At 39.3% G+C, this 27125-nt stretch overlaps 1 protein-coding gene across 1 annotated transcript in view; it reads right to left on the bottom strand.

Moving 5' to 3' along the window:
- Positions 1–359: 359 nt before the first annotated feature.
- Positions 360–27125, bottom strand: part of IFT81 (intraflagellar transport 81) — a 116637-nt gene continuing 89871 nt past the window's right edge. Inside the window, exons 15-19 of the mRNA XM_064379859.1 lie at positions 15800–15886; positions 14260–14331; positions 14093–14178; positions 10795–10840; positions 360–1105 (exon numbers count right to left, since the gene is read on the bottom strand). Coding sequence (XP_064235929.1) covers positions 923–1105; positions 10795–10840; positions 14093–14178; positions 14260–14331; positions 15800–15886 — 474 coding nt within the window. The 3' untranslated portion in view covers positions 360–922. The remainder of the gene's footprint in view (positions 1106–10794; positions 10841–14092; positions 14179–14259; positions 14332–15799; positions 15887–27125) is intronic.

Below are 27125 nucleotides of genomic sequence, written 5' to 3' on the forward strand. Positions count from 1 at the left end.
ACTTTGAGAGGCTGAGGTGGGCAGATCACCCAAGGTTGGGAGTTCAAGACCAGCCTGGTCAACATGGCAAAACCTTGTTTCTAAAAATACAAAAATTAGCCAGGTGTGGTGGTGGCTGCCTGTAATCCCAGTTACTTGAGAGGCAGAGGCAGGAGAATCACTTGAACCCTGGAAGTGAAGGTTGCAGTGAGCTGAGATCACGACACTGCAGTCCAGCCTGGGCAACAGAATGAGACTCCATGTCAAAAAAAAAAAATCTGTAATAGATTTTTGGTGAAAATAAATAATAATCCTTCAATTTAATACTTGATATGAATACTTACTTTAAAAAGAATAAATTTTGACACAAGACAACTATACATTTTTTAAATAGCCATGAAATATGTACCAAGTTTATTTGCCTTTAAATTATACAATCAGAACAAACATGTTAGTCAAAATATTAAATTTTCTTGCATTTTACAGAAGAAAAAGAAACTGAAGTGAAACTGTAGGAAATGCTGAACTTCAGATAAATGTTTCTTCAAAACAAGAGATATTACTTCCTAAAAGATTCTTCTAAAGTTTCAAAAAAAGATTAAGAAAAACAGTAAGCCATTAGGTTATTACATTCTTAAAAAACTACATGTTTCTTAATGGACATATGTTTACATTTACAGATAGTAAATTTAGTTTCCTGTCTCATAAAATTCAGAAGACGCCACCGATGTCTAAACTAAGTAAAACAATAAAAGCCTCTTTTTCATATGAAAAAACATTAAAACTAAATCTGCCTTAACATTATTTTCCATGAAAACTTAATAAAGAATGGCTAATCTGAAAGCAAAATGCTGTACAAATCAGTTTCAAAAAAGAAATACATTATGAGATTATGCTTATAGCTAGTGGTATCAATTAAAACCCCAAATGATGACACATGAATTCATAGTATTAGCCGGTCCTCTCCTCCCTCCTGAATTACCTGACCAATGGAAGTTTGGCTTTGTTGTTTCAGAAAGCACTGTTTCTTACATTCCATTAGTTGTTCCAAATCATGCCACATTTTTGCTTGTTTCATATTTGGACCGTGACTTTCTCTCACAACTTTTTGTTTTTCCCGAAGTTTCTATCATTAAAAGAACCAAGAATAATTAAATCTCAGTTACAGGGATTTACTTCTATTGCTATACTCAGAGGAATATGGTACATTTTGCACAGTTTATAAATAATAGTTAGCTAAACCACATACACCTATAATGTACCAAAACTAAGATGATGAAAGTTAACCAAGGCCAGATGTGGTGGCTCACATCTGTAATCCCAGCACTTTGGGAAGCCAAGGCAGGTGGATCACCTGAGGTCATGAATCTGAGACCAGCCTGGCCAATATGGCCCTTCTCTACTAAAAATACAAAAATTAGCCAGGCGTAGTGATGGGCACCTTTAATCCTAGCTACTTGGACAGCTGAAGCAGGAGAATCGCTTGAACCTGGGAGGCAGAAGTTGCAGTGAGCAGAGATCACGCCATTGCACTCCAGCATCAGCGACAGAGTAACACTCTGTCCCAAAAAACAACAACAAAAGTTAACTAACGTAGGACAGCTTGAAATTAAAAAGAACACAAAACTGGCCAGGCGCGGTGGCTGACTCCTGTAATCCCAGCATTTTGGGAACCCAAGGCAGGTGGATCACGAGGTCAGGAGTTTGAGACCAGACTGGCCAAGATGGTGAAATCCTGTCTCTACTAAAAATACAAAAATTATTTGAACACAGTGGCAGGCACCTGTAATCTCAGCTACTTGGGAGGCTGAGGCAGGAGAATTGCCTAAACCCGGGAGGTGGAAGTTGCATGAGTGCCACTGCACTCTAGCCTGGGTGACAGAGCAAGACTCTGTCTCAAAAAAAAAAAAAAAAAAAACCATAAAACTATAAAAGAAAGAGAAAGAAAAAGATAATTAGGAAAGTGGAACAGTATCATGGTGTAAAAAGAAGAATGTAGAGTTTGGAAGTCAGAAGTCTTCAGTTTTAATCTGGTTTTGTCTCCTCTAGTGGTAAGCAAGGCACTTAATTTCTTGGGACCTCAGTTTTCTCAGTTACTAATTAAGGTTAATAGGTCAAGCATGGTGGCTCACAAGTGTACTTTGGGAGGCTGAGGTGGGCAGATCACTTGAGGTCAGGAGTTCAAGATCAACCTGATCAACATGTGAAACCCTGTCTCTACTAAAAGTGCAAAAATTAGCTGGGCATGGTGGTATCTGCCCGTAGCCCCTGCTACTCAGGAGGCTGAGACAGGAGAATGGCTTGAACTGGGAGGTGGACGTTGCAGTGAGCTGAGACTGCGCCACTATGAGACACTAAGTCAAACTGCTTGCCTTTCTAGTTCTCCAATGAAAACAAGCTAGGAGGACGTACATGACATATTACTCAAGAAGAATTATAGCTCAGACAGCTTTAACATAATAGCTCAGATAGCTTTAAAATAATTCATTTATTAGTGTAAGCCTGAGGAATGTCCACATTTTGCTTTAGAATTTCCATTTACATAAAAATTTCTCAAGAAACCAACAGGCTCAGTATATTCTATATACTAAAACTTAATTCTTTTTTTTTTTTTTTTTTTTTTGAGACGGAGTTTCGCTCTTGTTACCCAGGCTGGAGTGCATGGAGTGCAATGGCGCGATCTTGGCTCACTGCAACCTCTGCCTCCTGGGTTCAGGCAATTCTCCTGCCTCAGCCTCCTGAGTAGCTGAGATTACAGGCACGCGCCACCATGCCCAGCTAATTTTTTTGTATTAGTAGAGACGGGGTTTCACCATGTTGACCAGGATGGTCTCGATCTCCTGACCTTGTGATCCACCCGCCTCGGCCTCCCAAAGTGCTGGGATTACAGGCGTGAGCCACCGCGCCCGGCCTTAAAACTTAATTCTTATTTATTCAAGATATAATTATGGAGCACCTGTTATGTGTCAGGTATGCTTAGAGTTTCAAGTGGAAAACAGAACCCATGCTATATAGTTGGGCGGATCACTTGAGGTCAGGAGTTCGAGACCAGCCTGGCCAACATAGTGAAACCCCATCTCTACTAAAAATACAAAACACAAAAATTAGCCGGACATGGTGGCACGTGACTGTAATCCCAGCTACTCTGAAGGCTGAGGTGGGAGAATTGCTTGAACCTGGGAGGTGGAGGTTGCAATGAGCCGAGATTGTGCCACCGCACTCCAGCCTGGGCAACGGAGTGAGATTCCGTCTCAAGAAAAAAAAAATTAAGGATAATAATAGCAGGCCGGGGGCTGGGCGAGGTGGCTCACGCCTGTAATCCTAGCACCTTGGGGGGCCCAGGCAGGAGGATCGCTTGAGCCTGGGAGTTCAAGGCCAGCCTGGGCAACATAGCGATTCCCTGTCTCTACAAAAACAAAAATTAAAAAAATAGCTGGGCATAGTAGTGGCACGTGCCTGTAGTCCTAGCTAGTTGGGAGACTGAGGTGGAAGGATCACTTAAGCCCAGGAATTTGAGGCTGCAGTGAGCTATGATTTCACCACTGCACTCCAGTCTGGGTAACAGAGCGAGACCCTGTCTTTTAAAAAAGCAAACAAAAAAACACCAAAAAAAAAAAACAAAAACAAAAACAAAAAAACAACCAAGGCCAATAATAAGGGAAAACAAAAGTATTTACTTGAAATATATATAAATATATATGTAGATACATATACATATAAATATATATGTATATAAATATATATATTTATATATATGTATATGTGTGTATATATATATATTTGAGACGGAGTCTTGCTCCACTGCCAGGCTGGAGTGCAGTGGCATGATCACTCACTGCAACCTTCCGGTTTAAAAGATTCTCCTGCCTCAGCCTCCCGAGTAGCTGAGACTACAGGCGCATGCCACCATGCCCAGCTAATTTTTTTATTTTTATTTTTAGTAGAGACAGGGTTTCACCATGTTGGCCAGGATGGTCTCCATCTCTTGACCTCACGATCTGCCCGCCTCAGCCTCCCAAAGTGCTGGGATTACAGGTGTTTGCCACTGTGTCCGGCCATATTATATATATTGTTGTTATTAAATGTTGTATATCTTAAAACAGTGTATATTCTATGTATGTCCAAATAAATCAAATTGTATGCACATATACTTCAGGGAGAAGGCCTGGTGATTATAAAAATAGTACACTATTAAATAAACCAAAATCCTTCTCAGAATTGTTTTTGTTACTAACGTCTTGGACGGTCTACTTGCCAAAACTGTTTTACTCATTGACGCTAAACTTTTAAACAGGGATAAAAGGATCTTCGATAAATTACAAAAATACAATTTGGTTCTATATTATGGGAGATTGAGGAAGGGTGACTGAAAGCAAGAGTAGACACAAAGTCAGAGACAACAAGTGACAAGGTAGGAAAAAAGAGTGAGCGAATCCAGCCTAGGCAACAAAGTGAGACCCCCGTCTCTACAAAAAAAAAAAAATTTTTAACTAGCTGGGTATGGTGGCACATGGTTGTGGTCCCAGCTACTCAGGAGGCTGAGGCAAGAGGACCATTTGAGCCTGGCAAGTCAAGGCTGCAGTGAGCCATGATTGTGCCATTGCACTTCAGCCCAGGTGACAGAGCAAGACTTTATCTCAAAAAAAAAAAAAAAAAAAAGAAACTAAAATAATCTATTCATAATCCCATGCTCTAGAGACAACTACAGTTGACATTTTGGTAGAGAAGGTAATAGTGCACATAGAAGGAAACGCAGCGTGTCAGAAATACCTGTACTAACACCAAGTGTGAGAAAATCACCAAAAGGGACAGAAAAGCAAACAGAGACACAGAGGCAGAGTGCACAGGAACATCCTCATCCTTTCCTCTTTTAGCATATGGTCAATATACTAGCTGATCTGAGACACAAATGAGAATTCTGGTAGTTGATACCTGCCCAAATAAGAGGATTAACTAAGCTGAGGACCAGATTCAAGCCACTCATTAAATACTGTCCACCTGGCTATGCATAATGAAAGCAAAGTTCACAGCAAACAGGAATAGAAAACAACACAGAATTTAAAAAAATATAAATATATTCAGTAACTTTTTTGATGCAATACCTGGCATATTAATATATCTATTTATGTTACAAATAATGTATCTTACAACAAATATTTTATCCTCATAAACTAAAAATTATTTAGAAAGGCCATTAAGGCAGACCAAGAATTTTAAGACTTCTGCACATGATTGTAAATTAACCTGTAACTTTTCTTATATTATTGGAATAATTTCTTTGTTAAAAAATTCTAACAACCTATAAAAGTTATTTAAAGAACCAAAGACAGGATGTGGGCACTGCGTGTGTCAGAAATATTAAATTTAATTTGCTTCATAACCATGTGTGTTTGAAACCTTTAACTTTATGAGTGCAACTGATATTAATATGCAATATATTTTAAACCTTATTACCATTTAATACACCTTTGTTTACAGTTGCAATGTACAAAAAATACTAATCACAGATTTCATTGTTCTTTAAAGGAGGAGATGGTGGTATAGAAGGGGGGAATCTCAGCTGGCCTGAGGAGGTCTATAGTTGTCCAGTTTATATTGGCTTAGAGGGCTTAGACTATACCATCACTTTAAAAGGCTAGGTTTGTTCTGTTTGCTTTGAAAATTTAGATCGACTCTAAAAGTTTGAGGATTAAGAAGCTTTGTGTCTTAAATGATATGGCCTGACATTTGGGGAATGAGCTAGTCATTGGTTCACTTGCTTAAATATACTTGATGTTATATTGCCACTTTTCCCAATGATCCTGCAGGAAAACATTACAATGGATGAGGGAAAGAATAATCTTTAATCAGATTCGGCAATTAAGTTTGGGTTTTTGAAAGGATTTCGGGTTTGAGAAATATTTCTGTATGTTCAGCATCCTTCCAGATACTTAAAAAAAATAGAGAAATGTTTTCATATGAAAAAAGTACATTACTTAACATGAAATCTTTGGATGAAAGTCCATTTTGGGCTGGGCGCAGAGGCTCACACCTGTAATCCCAGCACTTTGGGAAGCCAAGGCGGGCAGATCACCTGAGGTCAGGGTTTTGAAACCAGCCTGGCTAACCAGGTAGAAACCCTATCTCTACCAAAAATACATGAGAATCACTTAAACCTGGTAGGTGGAGGTTGCAGTGAATGGAGATCATGCCACTGCACTCCAGCCTGGGTGACTGAGTGAGACTCTATCTCAAAAAAAAAAAAAAGGTCAATTTTGACAATCATAACAAATCCTACAAACCCAAAAATCTCTAGTTAAAGTATTATACAAATGAATGTTTACAACTTGACTCAAATACATGCTTTCAAACATGAAAATTATTACTATTATTCTTTTTGAGTATGGTGTGTATCCCATAAGTGAAACAACGTACACAAAATTCACTATTTTTCTGGTAAATGGAGAAATCAGCTTTGAGAAGGCTTCCTTTTATTTTTTATTTATTTTCATTGATATAATAGTCATTTATTAATAAATCACAGATGAACACTCTTTAGAGAAATGGCTAATTTCAGGTTTGGGACAGAAAATGTACAGTATGAGATTAGAACATTTTGTCACACCAGAAAACAAAGAAGTCATCAACGTCTACTAGGGTTTTTTTGAAAGGATTCAAAAGCTGACTCCAAGAGGCTTCCACTGGCCAAATTTGAGTACTAATGGGACTAATAATCACAGTAGATTAAAACACATCAAGTATGTTCAATCTAAAAGTTATAAGATTACTTTTGAAGGACGATAAAAAACCAACTCATCATTTTGAAAACCAGTAGATAAGTGAATCAAGAAGTTATTTTACCTTTCTTATATGAATGTAACTCAGGGTAAGTAAACAATAGATAAGGAGAAGTTGCTCTTTATAGAATTATTCCAGCCAATAAATGAAGATGGAATGATAGAATGTTAACACTACGCAACTTCTAATGAATTATGAATTATCGATCTAGGAAATGCTCATCAATGGCTGCCTTCATCATAAGAAGACAGTCTCCTGAGAAAAGCACATATCATCATCTATGAAGTATTCTTGCCAAATACCAAAACATATTTAATCAAGCTGTTAGATCTATCTACCAATTCACAGGATATACTGGGGACAGAAGAACATGCTAATTGACGCCAACAGCAAAGTTTAAAATGTTGAAAAACCACCAGGACAAATAACCAGTTTTTTTTTTTCTTTTCAACAAATAAATCTTAAGAAAAAATGATGAGGGAGTAACCTAGAGAAAGAGAGACCAAGAGATATATAAGCTAACAGTAAGGTATAGACTCTTATTAGAATCCTGATTCAAACAAATAAACCATGGTTAAGTTTGAATATTGGGTACTGGATGTTATGTAATTATTGTTAAATTCTTTTGGTAGGATAATGGTATTATGGTTATGTTCAAAAAGAGTGTTTATGATAAATACTGAAATGTGATGAGAAAAAATAATAAAAAGGCTGAGATGTGCTTAAAAATAATTTAGAAAAAAAATAATTGGGGGCAGGTACTGGATGAGACTATAGATAAAACATGGCTGGCCATGAGTTTAATGATTAGAGTTGGATGATGGGTATGTATGGATTGATTAAAATATACTTTTGAAAATTTCCATAATAAAGGTGTTTTGTTTTTTTTTTTTGAGATGGAGTTTTGCTCTTGTCACTCAGGCTGGAGCGCTGCAACCTCCACCTCCTTGGTTCAAGTGATTCTCCTGCCTCAGCCTCTCCAGAAGCTGGGATTACAGGCACGCGCCACCACGCTCAGCTAATTTTTTTGTATTTTTAGTAGAGACGGGGTTTCACCAGGTTGGCCAGGCTGGTCTTGAATTCTTGACCTCGGCTGATCCACTCGCCTCCCAAAGTGCTGGGATTACAGGCATGAGCCACTGCACCCAGTCTATTTTTGTTGTTGTTGTTGTTGTTTTTTGTTAAGACATAATTTCACTCTGTTGCACAAGCTGGAGTTCAGTGGCACAATCTTGGCTCACTGTAACCTCTGCCTCCTGGGTTCAGGTGATTCTCATGCCTCAGCCTCCCGAGTAGCTGGGATTACAGGAATGTGCCACCACGCATGGCTAATTTTATATTTTTAGTAGAGACGGGGTTTCTCCATGTTGGTCAGGCTGGTCTCGAACTCCTGACCTCAGGCGATCCACCCGCCTCGGCCTCCCAAAGTGCTGGGATTACAGGTGTGAGCCACCGTACCCGGCCAGTTTTTTTTTTTAAGTAGAGAACATATCACCTTTATTTACCAATTACTCCATTGTTTTCTATACCATTTGCTTTCTGAAGTTTATTTAGAATATTACTTACAGGTTTCTAGGAGCTAATTTATCCTTCAAGTACAAGCATAGATAGACACACATATGTTTTTAATAATGATTCAAACCAGGAAAATGTAAATAAGAGTGAATCACTTTGCCATCACCAATTTACTGAGTCATACCAATAGCTAAACTATATTAATGCATAAAGATTGAAATGAAGCCATATTTTTTCATTTGTATTTTAAGAATGGACAAGTTTCAATAAATATTTAATTTACAGGTTTCAGAATATTTGAACAATGAAATTAGACATCCACACATATTCAATATTTAAAAAAAAATTGCAGCTAAACAATCCCTACCTATGATGCTACAAACCTAGAAGACCTAATAAGGCTGGGCACAGTGGCTCGTGCCTGTAATCCCAGAACTTTGAGAGGCCAAGGTGGATGGACTGCTTGTCTCAGGAGTTTGAGGCCAGTCTGGGCAACATGGCAAAACCCATCTCTACAAAAAATACAAAAATATTAGCCAGGCATGGTAGTGCACTCCTGTAGTCCCAGCTACCGGAGATGCTGCGGCGGGAGGATTGCTTGAGTCTGGGAGGCAGAATTTGCACCACCTCACTCTAGCCTGGGTGATAAGAGTGAGACCCTTGCCTAATATATTGCCAAAATAAGAAAAAAAAAAGAAAACCTAATACAAAGGCCAGCCTAAGTGGGAGGATCATTTGAACTCAGGAGTTTGAGAAGACCCTGGGCAATATGGTGAATCTTTGTCTCTACAAAAAATACAAAAATTAGCTGGGCATGGTGGCATGCTCCTGTAGTCCCAGCTATTCAGGAGGCAGAGGTGGGAGGATCACTTGATCCTGGGGAGGCCAAGGCTGCAGTGAGCCAAGATCATGCCATTGTACTCCAGCCAGCCTAGGTGACAGAGTGAGATTCTATTTTTTTTTTTAAAGAAATATTTTGAACACTAGGTATTGGATGTTACATAATTATTGTTAAATTATTTTTCATATGATGATGGTAAGAAACATTTTTTTTTCATTCTGTCACCCAAGCTGGCTGGAGTGCAATGGCATGATCTTGGCTAACTGCAGCGTTGGCCTCCCCAGGCTGAAGCAATCCTCCCACCTCAGCCTCCTGAGTAGCTGCAACTACAGGTGCATACCACCTCCCTCAGCTAATTTTTGTATTTTTTGTAGACATGGGGTCTTGCCATGTTGCCCAGGCTCATCTCGAACTCCTGGGTTCAAACAATCCTCCCACATTAGCCTCCCAAAATGCTGGGATTACAAGCAGGTATGAGCCACTTTGCCTGGCCAGAAAACATAATTTTCAATAGTGAAATTAAAGAAAAGAAAAAAATGGTATATAGTGAAACACAGTCCTCATCATGCAATACGGACTTAAAAATCAGTGAAGATGATCTTATAACTCATCTAGGTAATTTAATTTTTAAAATTCTCATCTACCTATTTCAGTTTAAATATGAGGAAATGAACTCTAAAGTGATTAGAGGGCTTGTTGAGAATCACAAGCCTAGGACTGAAGCCAAGCCGCTTGATGACTGGTCATCTTTCCTCTGAATTATTAGTAAGTATAGTTTTTTTTTTCCTCTATGAATGCAAAGCTGGTGTCTTCGTTAAATTGATTGCTTTATGAAGTCAACTATAATAACTAATCAGTTGGTCACTTAACTCCTGATGGTCAAGGCCATAACTTACTCTCTACCATTCCTAGGAGTGGCTCAGAGAACTAAGAATAATAACCATACAATCCTATTTCAGTTACCCTCAGATCACTGGCAGGGAGGAGTTGTTTGTATTAAATAAATCAATGTTTGTCAAGGACTTAGACCAGGGCCTAGATCATAATAAGAACTTGTGTTTATTAAATAAAGTAAATGAATAAATTTATACCTATCTCATAAACAGAGATATGTGAGAATAATTTTTTTTTTTTTTTGAGATGGAGTCTCACTCTGTTACCCAGGCTGGAGTGCAATGGCACAATCTTGGCTCACTGCAACCTTTGCCTCCCTAGTTAAAGTGATTCTCCTGCCTCAGGCTATTGAGTAGCTGAGATTACTGGTGCCTGCCACCATGTCTGTCTAATTTTTGTATTTTTCATAGAGATGGGGTTTTACAATGTTTGCCAGGCTGGTCTTGAACTCCTGACCTCAACTGATCCACTGGCCTCAGCCTCCCAATGTGCTGGGATTACAGGCATGAGCCACCAGCCTGAGGATAATGTGAAAACTGTAATGCAGAACATTATCATGAACTCTTTGTGATTTAAAAACAGATAATTTTTTCTTTAAAAAATCCACTGTGCCTTTATTTCTATAAAACTAAATCCTTAAGGAAGTTTTGCATCTTTAAAAAGAATGAACAATTTCCCCCAAAAAACTATATTATAACCTTTTGAAAAAAATACAGTCATAAACCATGTACAGTACTGAAAGCCTGAATCAGTTAGACACATTTAAAAAAATAAATAATAATTCTTACCTTTCCAAGGTTTTCTTGTTCAGCAATATTTTTGGTATACTGTTCCCTAGGGAGTCAAAATAATGACTTCCTTTCAATTTACTTCAAATGAATTGCTCATACAAGTAAATTATAAATTAATATATCTATCTAAAATATATTAGGCAATATAGTTAAGGTTACTGGAGTCAGAATGAAACCCATTATCAAATTCTTTCTCTTTCCCCATCTATAGTTAGTTCTTCAAGTAAATAGTAATTTAAGGAAAAAAAAAAGAAAGCAAAACATTCCATAGGAAATTAAGAGAATTAAAATGTTAAATACTATTTCTGGTTAATCTACCCTCAAAACAATGGCAACCCATTTACTTAAATTACACATTGTTTTTGAAGGGGTTTGTAGAAAGGAGAAAGAATATATATATATATATATTTTTTTTTTTTGGAGATGGAGTCTCACTTTGTCACCAGGCTGGAGTGTAGAGGCATGATCTCAGCTCACTGCAACTTCCGCCTCTTGGGTTCAAGCAATTCTCCTGCCTCAGCCTCCCAAGTAGCTGGGACTACAGGTGCACGCCACCATGCCTGGCTAATTTTTGTATTTTTCATAGAGGCGGGGTTTCACCATGTTGGCCAGGATGGTCTCAATCTCTTGACCTCATGATCCGCCTGCCTCAGCCTCCCAAAGTGCTGGGATTACAGGTATGAGCCACTGCGCCCGGCCCTATAGAATTTAATTTCTAAAAATTTTTATTTTTTAAGAACAAATTTAACTTTTCTCATTTCTTATCATTGGTCATATAGTTTTTTTTTTTTTTTTGAGACAGAGTTTTGCTCTTGTCCAGGCTGGAATGCAATGGTTCGATCTCGGCTCACCACAACTCCCGCCTCCCGGGGTTCAAGCAATTCTCCTGCCTCAGCCTCCTGAGTAGCTGGGATTACAGGCATGTGCCACCATGCCCGGCTAATTTTGCATTTTTAGTAGAGATAGGGTTTCTCCATGCTGGTTAGGATGGTCTCAAACTCCTGACCTCAGGTGATCCACCCGCCTCAGCCTCCCAAAGCGCTAGTGTTGGGATTACAGGCGTGAGCCATCATGCCCGGCGGCTATATAGAGTTATATGAACAAAGTTTACATTCAATGGAAGAAAATGAATAAGTACATTTTTAGTTTAATATGTTGGAGTATTTAGGAAAAACACTGCTCTATTTATACAGTATTTTCAGTCTGGCTTGCATTCTAGTACATTACATTGAAAAAAATATTCGGATTCTGCAAGACACTATTTCTTAGATTCTTTTTTTTTTTGAGACAGTCTTACTCTGTTGCTCAGGCTGGAGTGCAGTGGTGTAATCTCGGCTCACTGCAACCCCTGCTTCTGCTACCTGGGTTCAAGTGATTCCCATGCCTCAGCCTCCTGAGTAGCTGGGACTACAGGCACCCACCACCATGGCTGGCCTCTTTTTATAACATTAATGTACATGCCACTCAAAATCTCAATGCAATCTAGAATAAATGTGAGTCCTACATTTTATCTGAATTTTTACTGGATAGTAATAGCAAAACATTTAACATTTGAATTGTGATGAGGGGCAAAGAAAGCTTATCTTGTTCAGTTGCTGCATTTTATCACAGCTAGCAATTCAACTATAAATGTATTTTTTTTTAGGCAGGATTTATTACAGTATGCCACAAGCTGGGATTGCAAAAAAAATCACCACATAGGGACTAAGCAGTATTTATACATCCTTCTTGTTTTGAAGACTGGCACACAGCAATCACACAATTTCCAGCTAAAATGCAGTCATCACACTGCCTGACTAGCACGCAGATGACTAGAGTCTAGGCCATATGGGACTTTAAAAAGAGACCAACTTCACTGTTTATGACAAAGCAATTATAAAATTACATATATTCCTGTGTGAGGGGGAATGAAGAGTTATTGCTTAATGGTTACAAGAGTTTTTGTTTGGAATAATGAAAAATTTTGTAAACAAACAGTGGCGATGGTTGTACAATGTTGTGAATGTAATCAACGCCAATGAATTGCACACTTAAAAATGGGTAAAGTGTACCCCAGAACCGAAAGTGCAATTAAAAAAAAAAAAATATATATATATATATATATATGTATATATATAATGGGTAAAGTGGGCTGGGCGAGGTGGCTCATGCCTATAATCCTAGCACTGTGGGAAGCCGAGGCAGGAGGATCACCTGAGGTCAGGAGTTTGAGACTAGCCTGACCAACATGAAGAAATTCCATCTCTACCGAAAATACAAAATTAGCCAGGCATGGTGGTGGGTGCCTGTAATCCCAGCTACTCGGGAGGCTGAGGCAGGAGAATCGCTTAAACCCGGGAGGCGGAGGTTGCGGTGACCCAAGATCACGCCACTATACTCCAGCCTGGTGACAAAGTGAGACACGTCTCAAAAACAAAAAAGAGAGCTTTTGCTGGGCGGGGTAGCTCACGCCTGTAATCCCAGCACTTTGGGAGGCCAAAGCGGGTGGATCACCTGAGGTTGGGAGTTCGAGACCAGCCTGACCAAAATGGATAAACCCCGTCTCTACTGAAAATACAAAAAATCAGCTGGGTGTGGTGGTGCATGCCTGTAATCCCAGCTACTTGGGAGGCTGAGGCAGGAGAATCGTTTGAACCTGGGAGGCGGAGGTTGTGCAGAGCCAAGATCATGCCATTGCACTCTAGCCTGGGCAACAAGAGTAAAATTCTACCTCAAAAAAGAAAAAAAAAGAGCTGGCATGGTGGCTGATGCCTGTAATCCCAGCACTTTGGGAGGCTGAGGGGTGGATCACGAGGTCAGGAGATTGAGACCATCCTGGCCAACATGGTGAAACCCCATCTCTACTAACAATACAAAATTAGCTGGGTGTGGTGGCATGCACCTGTAGTCCCAGCTACTTGGGAGGCTGAGGCTACTTGCAGTCCCAGCTACTTGGGAGATCGCTTGAACCAGGGAGTTGGATGTTGCAGTGAGCCGAGATCACGCCACTGTACTCCAGCCTGGTGACAGAGCGAGACTCTGTCTCAAAAAAAGAAGAAAAAAAGGGTAAAGTGGCAAATTTTATGTTTCATATATTTTACCACAATCAAAAAGTAAGCAAGAAAGAAACAAAATTTTATGCATTCTTACTTAGCAGGGCTGAAATATCTAGATGTTTAGCAAGATTTAGTACTAAATAATATATTAGTGTCTACTCACTTAAATACTCTAAATGTATATAATTTTATCTTATTTATAAAACTTTTATAGGTGAAAATATGAAGTATCTCAATATAAAAACAACAAAATTACTTGCCTAATTGCCTTTCTTTTTTCTTGTTGATCAGAAGAGATGTATGCCTTCATCTCATCAGTAGCACGACGAAGTTGAACTTCTAGGTTCTAAATAGAAAGACTTAAGTTTTAGGGAAGACTTTGATATAGACAAAACTTCAGAAATGTTTTTAATCTACTTTGTCTTACCTTAATCATACAATTTGTATAATGGTATCTACTTTCTTCTTGAAGACATTCTTCACGGAGTCTTCTAACTTCCTATAATACATAATTTTAGACATTGTTGAAAGAATGAGACAGATAAAGCGGCGATGACTTTAGATGTACAACAATGGACTACCATCAGAGTCATTTTCTCTTCTGTAATTTTAACTTTGTTTATTCTAGCACAATAGGAAATAATCTTTTTCTAGAGAATACGCATATCACTCTTTAACCTGCAAGTTCAATTGTATTTTTTGAGACAGAGTATAGCTCTGTCACTCAGGCTGGAGTGCAGTGGTGTGATCTTGGCTCACTGCAACCTCCTCTTTGCAGGTTCAAGTGATTCTCATGCCTCAACCTCCTGAGGAGCTGGAACTACAGGCACGTGCCACCACGCCTGGCTAATTTTTGTGTTTTTAGTAGAGTTGGGGTTTTACCATGTTGGTCAGGCTGATCTTGAACTCCTGGCCTCAAGTGATCCTCCCGCCTTGGCCTCTCAAAGTGCTGGGATTACAGGCATGAGCCATTGCGCCTGGCCCAATCATACATTTATTTAGCACCTACTGTGTGTCCAGCACTGTCCTAAGTGCTAAGGAGACAGCAGTGAACAGACATGTTCCCTGCTTTCACTTAAGCAGAAGAAACCAACATAAACAAGGAAACACAATGAAGGTTATTTGAGATGGGGATAAGTGCTATGAAGGAAATTCAGCAGTAGAATGTGATAGAGGGACTGGGTGGGCCAGGTTTGGAAGGAGAGTGGGTAACATCAGGTGATAACAGATCTCTGAGAGGTGGTGATACTGAGGCTGAGACCTAGTAATGAAAAGGAGAGAGGAAGGCAGAGTTAGGAGCAGAGTGTATCACGCAGAGTGAAGAGCACATGCAAAATTCCACAAGTGAAAACAAGCTTGGCCTGTTTGAAGTTCAGGAAGAGGGTCGGAGTGGCTGAAGCTCGTAAGTTCATAAGGCAGGTGGGGCCTTGCAGACCATAGTTTGGAGGTCAGATTTTATTTTAAGTGCGACAAGAAGCCAATGAAGGGTGGCAAAAATTTTAAACAGGTTTCCTAGGCTGCCCTATGAAGAATAAACCTTAGGAGAGCAACAGTAGAAGCAAGAGAACAGGTAAAATGTTACTGTGGGAGGCCAGACAGCAGATAATGAGACTTGCACTTTGATGGTAGTGGTACAGATGGAAAATTCAGTGTGTACAAATTAAGTTTAAAGAAATAAAGATCTCTGGAGCTTAGGAGACAGACTTGGGAGATGATGACAAAGATTTGGGAATCTTTTGACATTAATGTAAATGTGTGTTCATGGGAGTATTTCAAACATTTTTTTTTAGAGACAGAGTCTTCTCTGTTGCCCAGGCTAGAATGCAGTTGTGTGATCATAGCTCACTGTAGCCTCAAACTCCTGGGCTCAAGCGATCCTCCTGTTTCAGCCTCTCGAGTAGCTGGGACTACAGGTGTACACATGGGTAGTTTTTGCTAAATTGTTAAAATAAAAATTCTCTTCTTACCTGTTCTAATTTGGACCGATTGCTTTCGAGGCCTGCTGCACAGCTATCATACTGGGATTTCTTTTCATCATACTCCTGGGTTAGTTCCTGGTATAAAAAGGGCAAATGATTGAATAAGTGAAAAACAAAGGCCCCAAACATGGCTCTGAAACAATGCATGCCCTTGTCAGTCTTGTAATTGAACTCTAAGCTTCTTGGCATACTTAAGAGTTATTTATACAACAACCAGACATTTGAGAATTATGATAGATGAAGGTGCTGATAAGAATAATAGCTACCATGTATTGAGCTGTGTGCCAGGTTCTTTGTTAGGAGCTGGGGAGACAACAGTGAATAAAACAGCCAAAAATTCTTCCTCTCAAGTAACGTTCAGGCAAGTAAACAGGCTGCTGAGAGCTATGATAGGAAAACACAAGGTGTTACAGAAGGCACACAGGACTCCCAGGAACCTAATGCAGGCTTGGAGATCAGTGGGGACAACTTCCTGGAGAAATTGATATCTAAGCTAATCACAGAGGATTAGTAAGAACAGTTAGGTGGAAAATAAACAAGGGGAAGAGAGTATTTAAAAAAAAGGAACACTATGTCTAAAGGATTGGAAGCTACAGAGAATAAAAATAATTAAGAAACTTACAAGTAGTTTATTATGCTGGTTTATTTATTTATTTATTTTGAGATGGATTCTCACTCTGTTGCCCAGACTAGAGTGCAATGGCGCAATCTTGGCTCACTGCAACCTCTGCCACCCATGTTCAAGTGATTCTCCGGCCTCAGACTCCCAAGTAGCTGGGATTACAGGCATGTGTCATCACGCCTGGCTCATTTTTGTATTTTTAGTAGAGATGGGGTTTCATTATGTTGGTCAGGCTGGTCTTTAACTCCTGACCTCAGGTGATCCACCCGCCTTGGCCTCCCAAAGTGCTGGGACTACAAGCATGAGCCACCACGCCTGGCCTATGCTGGTTTATTTCTGGGAAATGGTGAGAGGAGGCTGAACACGTAGGCAGGAGTTTAATTAGAAGAACTTCGTAAAGCATTCTAGGATGTTTAAAATGTACCACTGACAACTAAATCTCATAATACCACCATATAATGCTTGGAGAAAGTTCAGGGAGGCCAAGTACCTTGCCAACGATTATACTGCTAAAAAAAGGTGGTGTCAGAATTTGAGTTCAGATTGTTTAAGTAGTTTCTTTATCAGGAGTGGGTGCGGAGGATATTTAAATTTTGTTTTGTTTAAGTGTTTCAAAGTTTCTTCTAATGTAATATTTTTAATGCAATAATTTGAAAATCTCCTGCTACAATCACCTAGAAATACTAAAAGTACAGTCATGCATAGCATGATGGTTCAGTCAACAACGGACCACATATATGATGGCAGTCCTATGTGATTATAACGGAGCTTAAAAATTCCTATCATTTTAGTGATATCATAGGCATCATAATGCCATAGTGCAACTAATTACTCATGTGTTTGTGTTGATGCTGGTGTAAACCAATCTGTCAATTGTATAGAAGTACAGCAATACAATTATGTACTGTATACAATACTTGATGATGATAATAAGCCACTACCGTTACTGGTTTATGTATTTACTATACGATACTTTTTATTGTTATTTTAGGGTGTACTGCTTTTACTTATAAAAAGTAAACTGTAAAACAGCCTCAGGCAAGTCCTTCAGGAGGCATCCAGAAGAAGGTATTGTAATAGGAGATGACAGCTCCAAGTATGTTACTGCTCTTGAAGACCTTTCAGTGGGACAAGATGTTTCAAGGTGGAAGACAGTGATACTGATTATCCTGATACTGTGTAGGCCTAAGTGTGTGTTTGTGTCTTAGTTTTTTTAAAAAAAGTTTAAAAAGCGAGAAAAGACTTGGTGCAGTGGCTCACTCCTGTAATTCCAGCACTGTGGGAGGTCAAGGCAGGTGGATCACTTGAGCCTAGGAGTTTGAGACAAGCATAGGCAACATAGCAAGACCCCACCCCTATAAAATAAATTAATAAATAAAAATTAGCCAGGCTTGGTGGTATGTGCCTGTGGTCCCAGCTACTCCTTAGGCTGAGGTGAGAGAGCTGCTTGAGACTGGGAGGGTGAGGCTGCAGTGAGCCATGATGGCACCACTGCACTCAGTCTGGGTGACAAGGGTAAGACCCTGTCTCAAATAAAAAAAATCTTTTTTAAAGTTTTTTTTTGGAGACTGAGTTTTGCTCTTGTCAACCAGGTTGAAGTGCAATGACGGGATCTCGGCTCACTACAACCTCTGCCTCCCGGGTTCAAGCAATTCTCCTGCCTCAGCCTCCTGAGTAGCTGGGACTATAGATGTGCACCACAACACCCAGATAATTTTGTATTTTTAGTAGAGACAAAATGTCTCCACCATGTTGGGTGGTCTCAAACTCCTGACTTCAGGTGATCCTCCCACCTTGGTCTCCCAAAATGCTAGGATTACAGGCATGAGCCATTACACCTGGCAAAAATTTTTTTTAAATAGAAAAAAACATATAAAAGAAGGATATAAGGAAAGAAAATATTTTCATACTACTATACAATGTGCTTGTATTTTAAGCTGTTTTACAAAAAAGTCAATTTTTTTTTTTCTGAGACAGAGTCTCGCTCTGTCACCCAGGCTGGAGTGCAGTGGCGGGATCTCAGCTCACTGCAACCTCCACCTCCCGGGTTCAAGTGATTCTCCTGCCTCAGCCTCTTGAGTAGCTGGGACTACAGCTATGTGCCACCACACCTGGCTAATTTTTTCTATTTTTAGTAGAGATGGGGTTTCACCGTGTTAGCCAGGATGGTCTCGATCTCCAGACCTCGTTATCTACCTGCCTGGACCTCTCAAAGTGCTGGGATTACAGGGGTGAGCCACCATGCCCAGCCACAAAAGTCAAATATATATATATGTTTTTAATTAAAAGTTTATAAAGTAAGAAAAGTTTTTTTTTTTTTTGGAGACGGAGTTTCGCTCTTGTTACCCAGGCTGGAGTGCAATGGTGTGATCTTGGCTCACCGCAACCTCCACCTCCTGGGTTCAGGCATTTCTCCTGCCTCAGCCTCCTGAGTAGCTGGGATTACAGGCACGCGCCACCATGCCCAGCTAATTTTTTGTATTTTTAGTAGAGACAGGGTTTCACCATGTTGACCAGGATGGTCTCAATCTCTTGACCTCGTGATCCACTTGCCTCCACCTCCCAAAGTGCTGGGATTACAGGCGTGAGCCACCGTGCCCGGCCCAAGAAAACTTTTTTAAAAATTAAAAAAAAAATTTTTTTTGAGACAGAGTCTTGCTCTGTCGCCCAGGCTGGATTGCAGTAGTGTCATCTAGGCTTACTGCAAACTCCACCTCCTGGATTCAAGCAATTATCCTGCCACAGCCTCCCGAGTAGCTGGGATTACAGGCATGTGCCACCACACCCAGCTAATTTTTTTTTTGTTTTTGTTTTTAGTAGAGACAGGGTTTCACCATGTTGGCCTGGCTGGTCTTGAACTCCTGAACTTGTGAATCTGCCTGCCTTGGTCTCCCAGTGCTAGGATTATAAGCGTGAGCCACCATGCTTGGCCAAGAAAGCTACAGTAAGTTAAGGTTACTTTATTATTTTATTTTATTATTTATTTATTTATTTATTTATTTATTTATTTATTTATTTATTTATTTTGAGACGGGGGTTTCACCATGTTGGCCAGACTAGTCTTGAACTCCTGACCTCAGGTGATCCGCCCACCTAAGCCTCCCAAAGTGCTGGGATTATAGGTGTGAGCCACAGCGCCCAGCTGATTTATTTTATTTTATTTTATTTTTTGAGACAGAGTTTTGCTCTTGTTGCCCAGGCTGGAGTGCAATGGCACGCTCTCGGCTCACCGCAACCTCTGCCTCTCAGGTTCAAGCGATTCTCCTGCCTCAGCCTCCTGAGTAGCTGGGATTACAGGCACCCGCCACCACACCTGGCTAATTCTGTATTTTCAGTAGAGATGAGGTTTTTCCATGTTGGTCAGCCTAGTCTCGAACTCTTGACCTCAGGTGATCTGCCCACCTCAGCCTCCCAAAGTGCTAGGATTACAGGCATGAGCTACTGCGCCCGACCAGTTACTTCATTTTTTTAAAAAAATATTTTGGCCAGGTGTGGTAGCTCACACCTATAATTTCAGCACTTTCGGATGCCGAGGCAGGTAGATCACCTGAGATCAGGAGTTTGAGGCCAGCCTGGCCAACATGGTGAAACCTGGACTCTACTAAAAAATACAAAAATTAGCCAGGCGTGGTGGCATGCACCTGTAATCCCAGCTACTTGGGAGGCTGAGGCAGGAGAACTGCTTGAACCCGGGAGACACAGGTTGCAGTCAGCAGAGATCACGGCATTGCACTTCAGCCTGGGCAACAGAGCAAGACTGTCTCAAAAAAAAAATTTGTTTTACATAAATTTAGAGTAGCCTAAGTGTACAGTGTTTCTAAAGTCTATCATAGTGTATAGTAATGTCCTAGACCTTCACATTCATTTACCACTCACTCATTGACTCATCCAGAGAAATTCCTAGTTAGGCAAGCTCCATTCATGGTAAGTTCCCTATAAAGGTAGACCATTTTAAATCTTTTTGTTTGTTTGTTTGTTTTTTGTTCATTTTAAATCTTTTATACCATAATTTTACTGTATCTTTTCTATGATTAGATGGGTGTAGATACATAAATACTTACCATGATGCATAATTGCCTATAGTATTCAGTATATAGTCACATACTGTACAGGTTTGTAGCCTAGGAGCAATAAGCTATCTAGCATATAGCCCAAATGTAAGCAAGCTATACCATCTAGGCTGGTGTAATTATTATTATTGTTGTTGTTTGAGATAGTGTTTTACTCCTGTTGCCCAGGCTGGAGTGCAATGGCATGCTCTAGGCTCAACGTAACCTCCACCTCCCAGGGTGTTTGCACAATGATGAAATCATCCAATTATGCATTTCTTAGAACATATCCTCATCGTTAAGTGATGCATGGGTGCATCTACAAATGCTTGGTAAGACAGAGCAACATTCTTTCAAATCCAGAGCTGAACTGAACTCTCAAGGAAATAAAAAAAAATTAAAAGGACCGTAAACAAAGTATAACATTATGGCTACCCTTGGTGAAAGGAATTGGGAATGGCCAGTCTTGGTAACATAGTGATTTTAAATGTTTAGGCAGTGCAGATGAAAAGCCTTAGGTCTGTGCAAAGTGGGAAGTTAGAACTGAGGACCACATAGTAAATCTTAAGTTGTTTTCAACCTGCGAACCTGTGAGTAAAGGGTTAACACCATCCTGAGAATGACCTTGCATGGTTTCACACAGCACAGTTTCCTTAGAAATATGACAGTTAGCATAGATGAGTAATGTGTATGCTGCTTTTGTTGTGTGGGACTGCATCTGGGTTCGGGTCACCAGTACATAATAAAAGATTGCTGGCAGAAAGGGGATGTGGCTTCTATGTATCAAAGTGACCTACAGACATTCAAGGCTCTCAAAGGTGACAGTTATATCCAAAGTGGGAAAAGGAGTCACAGAGGCTATGTACTTAGGTAGCTGCTGGTCTCTCAATGAGATCAAGATGCTGTAGTTGATAAAAGCCTTTCTTGGTTGCAAGTCTTATGGTCAAATTGATCACTATGCAGCAGTGATAGTGATCACAGCTGTCCTTAGGCAGCTTTGGAGTTTGAATTTACCCTACCTACATGGTCTAGGAACTTCCAAGCTGAGAAATTAACTCAACATTAGCTCCAAATTTGTGATATTTCTAAAACACCTGGCAGAAAAACTGCAAAACCACTCTAGAGGGATATGCCCTCCATCCTGGCTGCCAGGATTCAAGACACAAAATTCTGTTAATGAAAGCTCACAGTCTCAAAGTATAAAACATATAAGGGAAAAATCTATGCATTAGGAGTGAGAATCAGAAGACGTAAATAACAGGACTATACCTAAATGAACTTTAGATACTAGAGATAAGCCAAATAAATAAGTATGTTCAAAATAATAAAAATTATAAAGGAGAAACTGAAAACAAAAGATTACAAAAAGTGAGGCTAGGCACAGTAGGTCACACCTGTAATCCCAGCACTTTGGGAGGTCGAGGTGGCCAGATCACTTGAGGTCAGGAGTTAGAGACCAGCCTGGCCAACATGGTTAAAGCCGTCTCTGCTAAAAATACAAAAATTAGCCAGGCATGATACGCATGCCTGTGGTCCCAGCTACTCAGGAAGCTGAGGTAGGAGAATAGTAAGACACAGAGGTTCCAGTGAGCTGAGATCACACCATTGCACTCCAGCCTGGGCAACAGTGTGAGACTCTGTCTCAAAAAAAAAAAAAAAGAAAGAAAGAAAGAAAGAAAGAAAGAAAGAAAAGAAAAAGTGAGGAAAAAAAAGACAAGTCATTGAAATTAAAAATTAAGTGGATGGAATAAACATAATATTAGACACCATTAAGGAAATAAAAGAATGAACTAAAACACAGATCTGAAGAAATTATCTAGAATTCAACACAGAAAGACAAAAATATGAAAGTGAGATTAAGTAACAGGTAACGGAATAAAGATTTCTAACATATCTCTAATATGGGTAGTTGGGAAACAGACTACAAAAAATGGGAGAGAAACTATCTGAAGGCATTATGCAGACTTTTTCCAAAATTAATGGAAGATACAAAACTCAAATTCTGGAAAAGTAAATAAAACTAAATATACACTTAAAACATGGTAGTGAAATTTGGACAACACCAAAGAAAAACATAAAAATATGAAAACCAGTTACAGGGATGATATTACCTAAAAATAAATGATAAACTGATAGCAGACCCTTCAACAAAATAAAAGAAAGCAATGAAAATATTTTTTTTTCTGACCAAGCCATTATTTAAGAAGGAAAAAAAAGATGGCTTACTTGTCATAATGATTCTTTACTGAGAACACTAAACACACACACCTGCACACACACACACACACATGCACACACACAAAACGAGGAAACTGTATTTCAGGAAAAAGAAAATTGAATCCAGAAGTAAGGAGTAAAATGTAAGCAGTGATGGTGAAAACTGCTAAATATTAGGTAAACCTAAACAGGAAATGATTACATAAAGTTGTAATTATAATGCTAACAACCACCATGACAACTACTTTTAAAGATGTAAAAATAAAGAAATAAAATGCCAGAGGATAACAACACACAGGTAAGGTAGGAGAGAGTGTTAAATTATTCTAAGGTTCCTGTATTGTGGAGATGTTAACAACTTTGGACTTTGTTAAGTGAGGAATATATATGAGATAAAAACCAAAGAGTAAATCATATAGGAATAGAAGATAAAAAAATAAAAAAGGTAAAAAAGAGAAAACAGGATTGGTACAATGGATGGTTAAAAAAAAAAAAAGAAAAAATAAGCAAAAAAACCCAAACAAACAGTAAATAGGATGTACAAAATAGAAAAAAATTCAAATGCTTCAAAAATCAGAGTAAACATAAGTGGGATTAAACTCACCAATTAAAAGGCAGATTCTCAAACTGGATGTTAAGAAACTATGCCTACACAAAATACATCTACCTACCTACCTACCTACTTACCTGTCTATCTACTTATCTACCTAGGGTCCAGGTCTTGCTTTGTCACCCAGTCTGGAGGCAGTGGTGCTATCATGGCTCACTGTAACCTAGAACTCCTGGGCTGAAGCTATCCTTTTGCCTCAGTCTCCCAAAGTGTTAGGATTACAGGCATAAGCAACTGCTGCCTGGCCCTATATGCTATTTATGAGATGTATATAAGACAAAAATAAAGACATAGGAAGCTGAAAGTAAACAGAAATAAGAAGCAATAAAATAAATAATAAGAAAGCTGGCATATATGGTTAGTAGTAGACAAAATATGTATATAAGACATATTTTATATGTATATAAAATATATGTATAAGTAAACAGAAATAAGAAGCAATAAAATAAATAATAAGAAAGCTGGCATATATGGTTAGTAGTAGACAAAATAATACTCTAAGGCAAAAAGCCTCCTTATTATAACATAATAAGGAATAAAGTTTAAAAATAAAGACAGAACATAAAATTCAACATTTTTTTTCTTCTTTCTTTCTTTTTTTTTTAAGAGACAGGGTCTCGCTATGTTGCCCAAGCTGGAGTGCAGTGGCTATTCACCGACACGATCCCACTACTGATCAGTACAGGAGGTTTGACCTGCTCTGTTTCTGACCAAGGCCGGTTCACCCCTCCTTAGACAACCTGGTGGTCCCCCGCTCCCGGGAGGTCACCATATTGATGCTGAACTTAGTGTGCACACTCGATCAGCATAGCACACTACAGCCCAGAATTCCTGGGCTCAAGTGATCCTCCCACTTCAGCCTCCCGAGTAGCTGGGACTACAGGCACATGCCACCACACCCGGCTCTTCTTAATTTTTTTAAAGACAGGGTTTCACTATGTTGTCCAGGCTGGTCTTGAACTCCTGGGCTCAAGTTATCCTTCTGCTTTGGTCCCCTGAGTAGCTAGGACTATAAGTATGTGCCACTACCCCTGGCTGTTTTTTTTTTTTAATCGGAAAGATTTTGTTTGTTTTCTCTTTTTTTTGAGATGGAGTCTCGCTCTGTCACCCAGGATGGAGTGCAGGGGCGCAATCTGGCTCACTGCAATCAACCTCTGCGTCCCAGGTTCAAGCGATTCTGCCACCTCAGCCTCCCGAGTTGCTGGGACTACAGGTGCCACTACAGCTGGCTAATTTTTGTATTTTTTGGTAGAGATGGTGTTTGCCATGTTAGCCAGGCTGGTCGCAAACTCCTGATCTCAGGTGATCCACCTGCCTTGGCCTCCCTAAGTGCTGGGATTGCCAGGTGTGAGCCACCATGCCCGGCCTGTTTTGTTTTTTGGTGTAATAAAATACACATAACAAAATTTGGTATTTTAACAATTTTTTTTTTTTTTTTTTTGAGACGGAGTTTCGCTCTTGTTACCCAGGCTGGAGTGCAATGGTGCAATCTCGGCTCACCGCAACCTCCGCCTCCTGGGTTCAGGCAATTCTCCTGCCTCAGCCTCCTGAACAATTTTTAAGTGTACAATTTAGTTGGCATTAAGCACATCTGCAATGTTGGGCAACCATTACCACCATCCATCTACACAACTCTTCATCTGAAAAAGTTTCAGTGAAACATTTTAACCATTCACTAGGAAGTTTAGAGCACGACTCTCATAAGCCTGATTTGATGAACGCATGGAGATCCCTGTACTGAACAACTAGAAAATAGACATTCTTTTCAAGATCAAGTTACCAAAAAAATTAGGTTGGCCTCAGATCTCTCCATAGCTACATTTAACCCTAGAAGACTGTGGAGGTACAATTTAAAAAATCCTAAAGTAAAGAAAGCATGACCTAATAGTGAAACGGTTGTTGAAATGTTTAGGCAATAAACTAGAAGATGCAATAACTCATCAGGGAATGTTGCTCTTATGAGTCTTTTTTGAGGACTCAACTAGAGGACAAGTTCTAGGCAATCAAAAGAGAAGTGAGACAAAGAGCAGTCAGTGGATTTTTAATGAGCACTGGATCTAATAATTACAGGTCTAGAGCTGAAAACCAAAGTGAGAAGTAGGGTAATAGAGGAGAATGTAAATGTTATATGCAGTGACAAGACAGAAATGATACAACAAAGCCTGCAGGAAGGAGAAAGGGCAAAGGAGGTGGAAGGTAGAATAAGTAAGCTGGTTTCCTCATTTTTTTAATTGCTAGGGGTGGGTGGGGGAATGTCAAAGAATATCATTTAAAGCTAACAAGTCATAGTATAAGCACATTCAAAGTATAACGGCAAACACTAAAACAATACAATCTACTAAAATCAGGTGCTAGAGGAGAGGAGAGGGAGGGAGGAGGAACAAGAAATACACCAATTTCATGACTTCTCAGTGGGGATTAATAGATGCCATCTAAAGAAATAAATGATGAATAATAGAGTTAAAAGGCTAAAACTAACCCATAAGCTGGCACACACACGCACACACAAGGGAGGGAAGTAAGGGGATAAGTGAGGAGGGGAAAAAGGTGGAGAAGGAGTTTCTTTACAGACTTTAAAATTGAAAGCCAAACATAAAGTAATACCACCAAAACCAAATATAGCTGTATATTAATAAATATATAAATTTATCTATTAATATAAACCTTTCAGATGATATCACACAGTAAAACCTAATTCAAGATCTATTCAAGAGACACAACAGCAACAAAATACTTTTTTTTTTTGAGATGGAGTTTCGCTCGTTACCCAGGCTAGAGTGCAATGGCGCGATCTTGGCTCACTGCAACCTCCACTTCCTGGGTTCAAGCAATTCTCCTGCCTCAGCCTCCCAAGTAGCTGGGACTACAGGCATGTGCCACCATGCCCAGCTAATTTTTGTATTCTTAGTAGAAACAGGGCTTACCATGTTGACCAGGATGGTCTTGATCTCTTGACCTTGTGATCCACCCACCTCGGCAAAATACTTTTTTAAAGGTGGAAAATATAAAGTGGGCAAAAAAGGTAGAGCAAGCAATGTTAAAAAAAAAAAGGAAGCAGGTATTGTGGCTTTGGTATCAGTTAAGGTTGGTTTCAGTTCTCCCACTTCCTGAAAAAAGCCTTTGTTTTTAGAAAGTAGAAAAATGTGTGGAGAACAAATTTAAGGTAGTTACTAAATAATTATCTGTTCATTAATCCCCAGAAAATTTCTGGAAAATACATATGGAGCTATTAAGTCATGTGCTGGGGGTGCTGAAAGAAATAATTTTTATTCTTTTCCTTAAATAATTCTGTATAGTTTTAATTATTGCTAGGAATATGATTTTATTTTTATATGAAAACGTAATCAATAAATAATAGATATTTCAGTGAAACTAAAAATGATCAGATTGCATACTCTAAAATATAAACAGGTTGGGTGTGGAGGCTCACTCCTATAATCCCAGCACTTTGGAAGCCTGAGGTGGGAGGAATGCTTGAGCCCAGGAGTTTGAGACTAGCCTGGGCAACAGTAGACCCCATCTCTACTTAAAAAAATTAAATGAATAAAATAAAATTCGAATATTTCAGTTTTTCCTACATATTGGCAATTATATATAATTATTTCATTTAAATACATAGAATTTATAGAACTGCTCCTAAGAAAATAAACATGACACTTTTCAAGATGCTATTCTAATTTTAGGTGACTATAAAGATTTAGATAAATATAAGTTAGACATCTTTCATTGTTGATATGGTTTGGATCTGTATCTCTGCCTAAATTTCATGTCAAACTGTTACCTTCAATATTGGAGGTTGGGCCTGGTGGGAGGTGA

This window comes from Aotus nancymaae, unplaced genomic scaffold (genome assembly GCF_030222135.1).
Source record: "Aotus nancymaae isolate 86718 unplaced genomic scaffold, 86718_ANA_hifiasm-v0.15.2.pri h1tg000021l, whole genome shotgun sequence".
In the NCBI taxonomy this organism is placed as follows: domain Eukaryota; kingdom Metazoa; phylum Chordata; class Mammalia; order Primates; family Aotidae; genus Aotus; species Aotus nancymaae.